Source organism: Poromitra crassiceps (genome assembly GCF_964638095.1).
Source record: "Poromitra crassiceps genome assembly, chromosome: 15".
In the NCBI taxonomy this organism is placed as follows: domain Eukaryota; kingdom Metazoa; phylum Chordata; class Actinopteri; order Beryciformes; family Melamphaidae; genus Poromitra; species Poromitra crassiceps.
In genome coordinates, this window is record NC_139634.1 from 9,608,059 (window position 1) to 9,620,248 (window position 12,190).

The following is a 12,190-nucleotide window of genomic DNA, read 5'->3' on the forward strand; positions in this document are numbered from 1 at the left end:
GAATGGAACCATCGTTAATGTTATTAGTTACATCTGTGTATACCCTGCTATGACACATAAAAATCGCTGCTGTGAAAAAGGTCTATTAAATTTGAATCCCCATTGCATGGTATTACTCTGCGATAGAGAGTAGCAAAAAGGACATTTATTTTCATGGAAAGGTTTGCGCAAAATGATTTATATGATTTAATGTTTTATAAACACAATGACAAGTTCCTGATTAGATGACAGTAGAGCGATTGTTGGGGTCACTAGCCATACTACTAGAGCCATCGACCTTGACCACAGTGGTCTTGGATGATTGCTGGGAACCGCGCGATGTATTTCTGTGGCAAAGGCGCTCGCGGTAGTTCTGGGCGAAGACGAGCAACATGAGGGGGTTTATACAGCTGTGGGAGTAGCTCAGGCAGATGCTGATGTTGTAGGCGTAGACAAAGGCGTTCGTTGGGGTGTTATTACTCAGGTTGACCACCTGAATGACATGGTAGGGGGACCAGCAGAGCAGGAACAGGGCGATAACCATCACCACCGTCTTGGTGGCCCTCTTAGCCCAGACAGACTGCTTGCGCTTGACCCGCCGGAGGGAGCGGAAAACGTGGAAGAGGGTGAGGGTGTAGAAGGTGCTGATGATGATGAGGGGGATGATGAAGCCGAGGATGGACTGGTAGAGAGTGTACCAGTACATGTGCTCAGGCCCGGCCAGGTCCATCATGCATATTGCCATGTCTTGCTTGCCTACAACCTTGGCGTACATCATCACCGGCACGGTGAGGAGGAAGCTGGCCAGCCACACGAGCAGGTTGATGATGACGGTCCACTGGATGGTCCTCTTCTCTGAGGTGGGGTGGACGATGGCGATGTATCTGTGGGGGAGGGGGGGGGGGGGGGGAATCATAAACGTCTTTTTTTAGAGATGGGCTGTGGTGGGAGATTGATCGTGACTATTTTGCTGAAGTGCAAATACAGAACCCTTTGGTTTGCTTTTAAGGTAATTTTTACTCCTTGACAAGCTGTTAGAGGGGAAATGGAAATGATTACACCAAGCACCTCAGAGATACATTATCATTTTGTCTCGCAAAACAGTATATTACATTCTCAGTAAAATGATTACTGTATGAATGAACAAGTATGATATAGAGAGGAGTACAATTGCTATGTAGAATAATACTAGAGTATGAGACTTTTTTTCCTGGAAAATACAAGATGAAACAGGATTGCCATCACATGATGAATGTGTAATGAGAGATTTAAATTGCTCCAATTTCGAAGTAAATGTGATCATTAACATGGAAATTGGCAAGATCATCACTGAAAGAAGTTTGCTATATTTGGCACAGCAGCGGTACTGAATGTGTATAGAGAGGCAAAGTGGAACGTCACTTCCTGCTTCAGCACTGTACCAGAGATTTTCATCCGCCATTTATTTTCAAATAGACATTTCGTAAAATGCTTATAAAATAGTTTTACTTCGTCGAACCAAACGGTTCAGCTAACGCTATAATCGGGAGAGACCATAGAACATTTCACTCAGACCAAAACGCATTTTTTTTTAACGTTTTGGTCCCAGTGAAATGTTATGCGATCTCTCCTGTTTCGAAATATATCTGTACCGTTTGGTTTGAACCAGTAAAACTATTTTTATACGCATTTTACGAAATGTGTATGGGAAAATAAATGGCGGATGAAAATCTCTGCTACAGTGCTGAAGCAGGAGGTAAGCGGTCACTTTGCCTCTCGATTGTGCATTATTTTGCATTTAATCTCTTTACAATTTTAAATTATATTATGACATATTATGAAATCTCGGAGAAATCTCAGAGTTGCTATTGCCGTATGTTAGTGTATTATAGCAATATTTTTACAACACAACACTCTACAGCCAAAGTTCATCATCAAAATCGAGGTAAAAGTTTGAAATAATCCTGATATTGATTTGAAGTCATATCACCCAGCCCTATCATCCAGGCTCATTCAAACATACAATATGTAGGCGGCGCTATTGTACAGTATTAGGGCACACTGTTAGCAGCCTATGCCTCATTTAAACCTCACTATGAGGGTCAAATGGAGCAATGACAATAATCCAGTATCTTGGAAAGATCAGAACAACCACCATACATTTGCTCTAAGTCAGCCAGCAGTCTCCTCTCCTCTGGCCTGACATCTCCATTGAAGAATGGGGGCTCCTTAGTGACAGTTTATATCTGACAAAAGTGCAGCACAATCGCACAGTTTGATTGCAGTGAACGTCCCCTAAAATCACATGCATGTTCACGTGAAAATGTCAACGATTGCATTACCATTAAATCTTCAGACTTCGACAGACTTCAACAATCAAGGTTTTTGTCTAGTGACCAGACCATGAACCAGCAGAAGAACTGCCTGTTAAGACAATTCTTCATGGTGGATCAGCCACCGAAGACGCGCTTACCCGCAGCTATTTACTTTTATTACCTGTGGATATGCAGATTTGACGCGTTCCCTGCTCTAAATAACTGGGAACAGAGACATTTCTGTCTGAGCTCCCTTATGTTGGAGAAGGATAGTTAAGTTTGTTTAGTTTAATGGAAATGTTTATTTATCTGTATTTACAGCACACTAAATGCCATCCCAGTGGAACCAATTAGATATGTGTGTTGGCGCGCATGTGTGTGTGTGTGTGTGTGTGTGTGTGTGTGCGCGTGTGTGTGTGTGTGTGCGTGTGTGTGTGTGTGCGCGTGTGTGTGTGCGTGTGTGTGTGTGTGTGTGTGTGTGTGTGCGTTGGCGTGTGTGTGTGTGTGTGTGTGTGTGTGTGCGTGCGTTGGCGTGTGTGTGTGTGTGTGTGTGTGTGTGTGTGTGTGTGCGCGCGCGTGTGTGCATGCGTATGTGCGTGCACCCGAGCTGGCTGGTGAGTTGAGATTAAATAAATTACATGATGAACATGTATGTATTTCTATTAATTTGGGGACATCCTGGTGACATCCATGTATCTTCCTGCCCACCCTGATATATTGCAATCAATTAGTTCTGAATTAACATGTCACCTAAATCAAAATTTCACCATTGTGTTCATGAGCCTGATGGTTGCATCAGTGAGTCAGAATCAATGTCCAATCACTGGCTTTAATGTTGGCTTGGATCAGCAAGGTATGATCAAAAACATACACTTTCATTTTCATTTAATTACATTGATCCATATACAAATGGTTTTATGCTCTGTAGTTGTAGTTTGGACACACATCATCAGTGATGTCATAGACATTTTGACATGATCAGTGATGTCATAAATCTATGATACAGTGGATTCTGACACACACAAACACAATCAACATCCCTCCTCCTATCACATCATAGACATTGTGACATCATCAGTGATGTCATCGCTGCAGTGTGAATACCTATCGAGGCTGCTTGCAGCTTTAATTCCATTTGTATTATTTCATCGTTTTGGGGCACGGTCCCACATGTACACAGCCCTATTATATTAGTAAACTAACACATTGCATATCTTGAGAACCGTTCGTCTGATCGACTTGCTGCTATGACATCATCTTACATAGGCCAATCACGGCTCACTCTGCTATGACATCATCTTACCAGAGGAAGAAGACATCCAGCTGTCAAAGATAGCAAAGGAGGGTTAGTCTAGCACTGGGACAATAATGAAATGGTGTTGTGAGTAGAGAATAAATGTGTGTCCTGGTGTGTCCGGAGGAGTGACTGTATCAATCGATACACGAGGAATATAATTTCATCGACGTTCCTCTGGTCCGAGTGCTGAGTGACTGAAGTGGTGCCTCCCACTGCTCTCAGTGAAGTCCAGCTCCGGCTCCTCAGCCACGATGACATCGAGAGCATCAAGCTGCTCTGCGGCGATTGGTTCCCAGTCGAGTACCCCGACACATGGTATCAGGATATCACCTCCAACAAGTTCTTCTCCCTGGCTGCCACCTTCAAAGGAAGCATCGTGGAGAATGATCATGGCTGAGATCAAAGGCCGGACCAAAGTATTCAAACTGGAAGGAAACATCCTGGCCTCCAGTTTCCCTGTGGACACACAGGTGGCCTACATACATCCTCAGCCTGGGAGAGTGGTCAAAGAGCTCAGGAAACATGGCATAGCCTCTCTACTACTACTGGACAGTTTGACAACGACAGCCCAGGACCACTGTAAGGCCATCTATCTACCTGCACGTCCTCGCCACCAACAACACTGCCATCCACTTCTAGGAGAACAGGGTCTTCATGCAGCACCACTACCTGCCCTGCTACTACTACACACGAGGTGTCCTCAAAGACGGATTCACATATATGACTATCTCCAGAACATTGGGTCGGCCCTGGCCAGCCTGAGCCCCTGCTCCATCCCGTGCAGCAGCTGTACCGAAAGGCCCCGGCGCTGCTGCACTCTCTGCTGCCCTGCTCCAACACTGTCGACCGGCAGACAAGTAGGCAACAGAACAAGGTGACAGCATGGAGTGCAATCGTAGGTTTCTCTGTCTTTCCCTGTGTACATACGAGGATTACTCTCTCTCTCACAAACGCACACACAAACAGGGAACCCGATAGAGACTAAAAGGTTCGAGCCCTGCCTATCTTCCTGCCGACTGTACATGATGTCATCAATGAGAGATGTCATCAGTGATGATGTCATCAGTCTTGACATTGTGACATCATCAACACACAATTGCCTCAATTAGCATGCTTAGCCCGAGTGACATCATGATGTCATCACTTGACACTATGACATCACCGAGACGCACAATTGCTTATTTCTCATGCTGAGGCCCGAGTGACATCACTTTTGACTAGTGTCGGTGTGGTACTACTCCCTTTTACTTTTGGAAGGGAAAAGTATCAGTGGGTTGCAAAAAAGGCACACAAATCGTACCAAATATAGACTTGATTATGAATGCCAGTGTGGATCTGCTCACAGAGGCTCTGCTTGCTGAAGCTTGAAGCTGCCGGTTCAACCAAGGCGAAGCGCGCTTCGAGCGAATGGATTCAGGTCAAAAACAACATTCGTGTTACAGCCCACGCACTCAAATTGTGCCTCAGTTCACAACATACAGTACAAACAAAAAGTTCTCCTTAACATGTTTTTAATATTTCAGTGTTCATCGGATTAACATGGAGGGGGGGGGGGACCTAAAGTGTCTGGACTAAAATGCCTTGTAGTGCATATTTGTAATTATTTTATACTTTAATTTCACACTGCTGTTGTTTATTCTGGTCAATAGAAAAAGCTAATACAAATCTGTAAAAATATTATCTCAAAAATATGACATAGGCTAACCTGAGACACACTATAATATAAATTGCTGTTTTGTCAGTGCAGACTAAAACAAAACTCTCCTTCCGAGAGAGATTTTGAAAAGGAAATTGGTGAAAGGTTGTGACTGTGACAACCAGATAGTGCTATTGGGGGTATAGTACCCAGAACCCATTTCAATCAGGAGTGAGTCTGATCATTCTTCAAGAAATGAATGTGTGGAGGTGTGTTTGTTGTGGATGGGTTGGTGGCTGCAATCGGTTGGTGGCTGCAATCTTCGACCAGCAATCGAAGAAGGTTGCTGGTGGGAAATCTTTGCGGTTTGAAGACAGATTTAGAGGAATATCTCATTCTAAATTAACATTAGGATTAGACTGTTGTGATGTCATTATTCAATCTTAACCATCAATAGGCTATTTGCTCCAGTAGCTAGAGATGGGAGTGCTGCAGCATTTGGTCAATGAACCAGAGTTTGTAGAGTAAAAATCAGAGTTTGTCAGGTAAAAAGTCAGGTGCTCTTCAAGGATGGGGCAAAAATATGAACAGAGATTTAAAAAAATCAGTGAGTGTGAAGGAGGTCCAGGAGATGTAGGCAGGCAGCAGCCAAGAGAAACGCATCCGAGGCACTCTGAAGTATATAGTTTTAAGAATTCATCAAGAACACAGCTAATTTCCAATATATATTGATTTTCAGCAGGAAAAAGTGGAAAAAGTGTTGAGTATCTCTTTAATAAAGCAGGGATTTATAAAGCAATGCGTTTCTTTTTTTTCTTTTTATCTCTGAGGCTATTTGCTCCTTTTCTCACTCACTGCCTGCTTTCCAATCTGAAGACTGCGATTCAATTCCTGGTCAAGGCACACACGATTTTGACAAGATTTTTTTCTTATTTTAAAACGTTAGGGTTGCGCAAGTACAACAATTTGGTTAGGGTTTGCTCGTTGTTAAATAAGAAAACCCTAACCTCACTTTTTTTTTTAACTTGCACATTTTCAGTAAGAAGCAGTTGCGATCAATCAAATGGGTTCGAGGCGTGGTCATCCCCACCCTATTTTAGGAATAAAAATCTCACCCCCTGTAAAGACATGGACCAATACACAGGATCAGATATGACGGTCCCTTCCTTTGTGCTATTCAACTACATTGGGCACCTATGGAGAGACGCCTAGCTTGGCTGTTAGAGGGATAGTTGGGTGAGAGTGTATCATCAGGGTTATCAAGTGAGGAAACTCCCATCAGAGATCAATTTCGTTTCAGGCTCAGGGTTACATTTCACACCCTCCATACGTAGAACCAAGAGTTTTTTTTTTATCTCTCTTTTTTCTAACTTACTGATAATGGATTGTCTTTTTATTACTTTTAGATTTTCTAACTTTCTGATAATGGATTGTCTTTTTATTACTTTTAGATTTTCTAACTTACTGATAATGGATTGTCTTTTTATTACTTTTAGATTTTACATGATCATATCCCTTCTGAACCTGAAGTTTGAGCCTATTAATCAGCTGTGTTGGAGGTGTTGGAGTTGTGTTTTTCACAGGCCTATTTTGATCATTCTTTTGCTGTTTCCTTCCTGTGAGCCATGCCACGTTTCATTCAGTACAATAATAATAATAGTAAACATGGGTTTTCTATAGTGCTTTTCAAGGACTCAAAGACGCTTTACAAAAGGAAACACTTAAGGGGGCGGGGACAACGTACAGTAAGTGCAACAGACAATGGAAAAACACGACACAGGCACACAGTACAGTATGTGCATCAACACTATATTGAAGCCTAGGGACTATGTGTCTTGCATAATATACAATGTTCCACGGCTTCATTTGCATACAGTACAAGGAATTAGACAGGATATACAATTAATTCTTAATTAAAGTGATGTCAAGGCCAGATGCATAAAAAAATAGCTTGATGAGATAGTGGCCTATAGGCTAAATAAATATTGAGAAACTTCAAATTAAATATGAATTAAAAATGCAAATATAGACGGCTATAAACATTCAGAATTTAACCGATGTTGCTCATAATAAACAAGCAAACACTTACTTACCCCTGGTGCACCATGATAGAAATAGCCTACATTGTATGCATACATGCGTATTGTGAATGTGCCAGCAGCTCATTCTGTTTGTGTGCATTTGAGTTTGGTGATTAGACCTTCTTGTAAACCTACATGTTTCAGATGACTCATTTGAAGGTCTGCTGTTCAGATGGTATCATTAGTCATTTATGCAGAGAACACTTTGCCAGGCTGCACTAAATGATGAGGCTATAATACTCCAGTCCACACACTCTCTTTTATTTTCCACAACAAACAAAAAGACAAACAACTGGAAGGCTAGCTGGGAAGACTCAACCATTTGAATGCAGCACCAGCTTGTGATCAGATCATGCAAAATGAATGATGGCTCAAAATGTGATAGAACATGTGGAAAAAAAAATACCCTGATATTTCTTTTCCCTAAAGTGGAAATAGACTGTCTTTTGGGTGTCATGTGATGTCAACACGTGGCGACAACTCACTTCATGTGATAGTTCCTAATACTGGATAGATTTAATTTAGCACTTACCTGTCAATACACAAGACAGTAACAACTCCCACTGTGGTGAACTGGTTGCTGACATCCACCACAACCACCGCTTTGCACATGAAGTTTCCGAACGCCCACTGTCTGTCTCTCACCAGCTGGTGGATGTTGAAGGGCATCACAAGCAAGAAAAGCATATCGGCGATTGCCAAGTTCAGCACGTAGATGTCCGACACCATCTTCTTCTTGCAAGTGGCCACCGCGTAGATCACCAGCCCGTTGGCTATAACTCCGATACAGCAAAGGATGCCATAAATTGATGGCAATATGTGCATGAAAGTGGCCATGTCGACGAAGCTGTAAGGTGAGGTAGTTGTGTTCGGACATGACTGGTTAGTCAAGTTGTCCCTCGTATGATTTTGGCAAAATATGCCAGTGTTATTCATCTTGAGATCTTCAAGTAGTCGCCTCGGTGTACCAGGCTATGAAGATGCGCGTCGCGCTGTGCAGCCACTACCAGCGTCTCTGATCTCCAAACTTCGGCCAAACTCAAACACTCTCCACTCTCAGTGATGACGTTCCCTTGGGTTCGTTCCTGCGTGAAAGTGAATTAGATGTTATGGTGGTTTAAGCAACTGGTCCTCAGTGTCACTCGATCATGTTCATCTCTGGATGCAACATGCGATCTGTGCTCAGCTGTGCCTACAGTACAGTACCAGCCACACACGTGTGCGTCTACTACTCCGTCTGTCTATCCTATAGTTCCCTCCCTTTAGCATCGCTTGCTATTTCATCTCACACTCCATCCATGCATCTTGAATGAAGTCAGGATAAAAGTAATTTAAGCACAAAGTCCACCTGTTTGAGGAAATATGGTGGAATAAGTAGGCTAGGTTAGGACTTTGTAAAATGTCTGTGTGACATGAGTGAGCAGTGAGCACATTTTGATAATAGCCTATAAATTAAAATTCTTGAATAGAAATATTGTTATTGTAGTAGGCTTATATTGTAGGCTAGGCCTATTTCTATCTAGACTATTTGTTAATTTTTTTCTTACATAGCCTACTACTTTATTTTGATTATGCACTTTTTTATTACATATTACTATTTTGATTGTGTCTCATTTTGTTATGCTTTGCTATTCTTGTTTTAATATTCACATATTAATCTGATAAAATGGCAAAAAAGAAGAAGCAAAGGGGCACACTGTGAGGCTAGAAATCTGAATCTTGAAGTTTATTTCAGTTTGATGTGACTCTGCTGCTGCATGTAAGATCATAATAGGCTACTTCAAGCTTCAATGTAGCTGATATCCTGACCTGCACTGATTTCTGCAGTATTGTATTGCAGTAAAATGCCCAGAGGGTAAATGTTTTTATGTTTTTAAATCAGTTTATGAACATTGATTCACATTCAAACTTTAAGACATCTAGCTTTAAGAAGCAGTTCACTAACTACGACCACGCCACAAAGGATTAATCATTTATAGCAGGGGTCGAGGGGAAGGGACGATCGAAAAAGGATGTATGAGTGTCTCAAGGAACCAGGGAATGAGACTCTGGGTGGAGGAACTGCCTCTGCCATGGATGCTCTTCATGGTCTTCATGGCTCCATCTTATCCTCTGTGGTTCCGATGCTGAGATGGAGGATGAAGGGGATGGGTGGGAGGGTGAGTTGAACTGAGACGAGAGCGAGGAAAGGATCTTGGTTTGGGGCATATAAGTAGGGTGGCGCGAATGATTAAATCAAGGAGTAGCAAGGGATTGAATGATTGAATAATTGAATGAGTGGTTGATTGTGGCCTGGCCTTGTTCCCGAACTTGAGTTATAATGGTAACCACTTCTTTAAGTGTACCGCATGGAATATTTACCATACCTCATTTATTATGTTATAAAACGTTTGAAGCTTATTTTGAAATAGGGAATATTTCAGATACTTTCAGCACAGAGATATCATTGCGGTAGTTCTGTGAAAGGGATTTATTGACTCATTCCAACACTCACTTTGCATCGCAAATAAAACATGTAGGGCCTACTACCTTGTTTGATGTTTTTCCAACCCACCTGCAAACTCTGTTTTGAAATATTTAAAAGATGACACGTAGGTAGGTACACTGTGGGATGTATTGATGTGTTTCATTTACAGTGAGATGTCGCCTGAAGGCAGTGCTGCTGTACAATTCTGTCAAAGCTTTTGATTTGATTTGATCTGGCATCATTAAAAACAGAGGGGGGCTCTGCTGGGATTTGGTCATGGGGTCAGGAGTTCATGTGGCTCCAGAAGCAGGTGTGTCGACCATCTCAATCTGAACACAAGCAAGAGGCTTATGGCATGTGATAACCCAACAGACTCATATGGAAGGACAGTGGAAATGGCAGCCGGGTTCACTTTTATTATTGCTCACAGCAGCATAGCCAATCAGAGTCAGACAATTGCAATGCAGCTTATAGGCACCTGCTGACCCAAAATGTTCCTGTAAATAGCTGATACAAAACTTAGAAAATGTTGAAATAGTGGAAGCAGTGCCCATAAGCAAGGTAGCTATAGCCACACTAGAGTCAGGCTGAGTGTGTGTGTGTGTGTGTGTGTGTGTGTGTGTGTGTGTGTGTGTGTGTGTGTGTGTGTGTGTGTGTGTGTGTGGCATACCCCTGTCCAGGGGTATGCCGACGACGTCCAGGTGTCATCACGGCAGGAGGAGGTCGTCACCAACATGCTGGCCCGCACGGACGAGTTCCTGCAGTGGTCGGGGCTGGAGGTGAAGCAGGCCAAGTGTGCTGTGTTTCACGAGCGTCGCTCGGGTGGAAACCGCTGGTATAGGGCCAAGAGAGACACACCCCCATCCTTCCTTGTAATGGGCCAACCCATCAGAGTCTACTCCCGCCACGAGACCTACCCATACCTCGGCCACAGGTTTAACATCGCTGGTGAGTGGGGGGAACAGGTTGAGGAACTCACAGCAGAGTTCCTCCACCGTTTACATCTGGTCGACCTGTCCCCCCTCCCTGTTCTCATGAAACTCCAGGCTGTGAGAGAGGTGGCCCTGGCAAAAGTGCAACATCTGTTTGCCAACGTACACATCCCCCTCAAGAGACTGAGAGAGATGACCAACACAACCGTGGAGCTGGTCAGGAAGTGGGTGGGTCTCAACTCTCACTCCACACGCGGCATCATCTTTCTCCCATGTGGGGAGGGCGGGCTGGGGGTCCCCAATGTGGAGTGGACCTACACAGCCACCAGACTAGCCCACCTGCTCCACATGTTGAACAATGATGATGCCACAGTCCGAGAAATGGCCAGGGCTTCTCTCCTGCTGGACCTACGGAGGAGAAAAGTTCCCCTGGCCACTGCAGATCAGAACAACTTCCTGGGCTTCAGGAGAAAAGAGTCTGGGAAACTGGACTCAAAGGACAAGGGCTTTGGGGTCTGGTCTGATTGGCCAGACCTCAATGACCTTTGCAACCGGTCTGGAGTCCAGCTGAAATGGATAAAACTCACCACACAGACTGAAGTCCCTGTCTCCGATGAACTGGTCACAGACCCCTGTGTAGCTGTTGAGGCCACCATCACCACACAACAGGGAGAAACCAGCAGACTGACCACAGAGTCAGCTAGGAGAGTCCTGATTAATGCAAAGCAGGCTGAGGTCAGGCAGCACTGGTGTGGACTTAGACTGCAGGGGAAACTAGCGTGTCTAGGATTTGCTGACCATTCAGTCTCACACTCAGTTCTTAAGAACGCTGCGGTTGGTGAGGACATTCTAAAGTTTGCCATCAAAGCGAGACTGCAAGTGCTACCCACGAAATATAATCTGTCTACCTGGTACCCCCACACTCACAATCCATTTTGTTTGAACCATCCAGATTCACAGCACCATCTAGAATCCACAGCACACATAACGAATGGATGTCATGCATACAAACAACTGTACATAGCTCGCCATGACCGTATTGTAAATATTGTGTCTGATGCAGTCCATAACATCATGCCTGCTAGTGCAGTACTGTATAAGCACAGTAGAGTGGTACCAGAGTGGTTTGGGTCTGCCTGTGATGTCTTTGCTAATATCCCCAATACACCCGACGCTGTTTTTGTTGACACCAGCCATAAGCAGGTGCTGATGCTAGAGGTAGGCTGTGTCTTCGACCTGTACATGGACCAGGCATTCCAAGACAAATATATAAAATACCAACCACTACTCGAGACCATCACGAGCCTAGGTTATACCTGTAGATACAGTGTGCTTATATTTGGAAGCCTGGGACATGTACATAAATGCACCATGAGAGGCCTGCAGATTGCTGGCCTGACAAGAGCAAGAGCCAAACAAACTGTCAAATATTGCTCTGTCTCAGCAATTATTGGCAGTCTAGCAGTGTGGAGAAGGAGGTGCTATGTGTATCCATAAGTGCTCA

The 12,190-nt window shown here is 43.7% G+C and overlaps 1 protein-coding gene and 1 pseudogene across 2 annotated transcripts; one reads left to right on the plus strand and one right to left on the minus strand.

Annotated features, from left to right (window-relative positions):
• Positions 1–220: 220 nt before the first annotated feature.
• On the minus strand, positions 221–8,223 carry mchr2b (melanin concentrating hormone receptor 2b; the record flags this gene model as incomplete). The annotated part of the gene is made up of 2 exons (XM_083651724.1): positions 221–863; positions 7,820–8,223. 2 exons carry the CDS (start codon positions 8,221–8,223, stop codon positions 221–223), a joined length of 1,047 nt encoding a protein of 348 aa, XP_083507850.1.
• On the plus strand, positions 914–4,938 carry LOC310790754 (N-alpha-acetyltransferase 60 pseudogene; annotated as a pseudogene). The gene is made up of 3 exons: positions 914–923; positions 3,762–4,427; positions 4,916–4,938. The product of its transcript is annotated as an N-alpha-acetyltransferase 60 pseudogene (transcript).
• Positions 8,224–12,190: the final 3,967 nt, after the last annotated feature.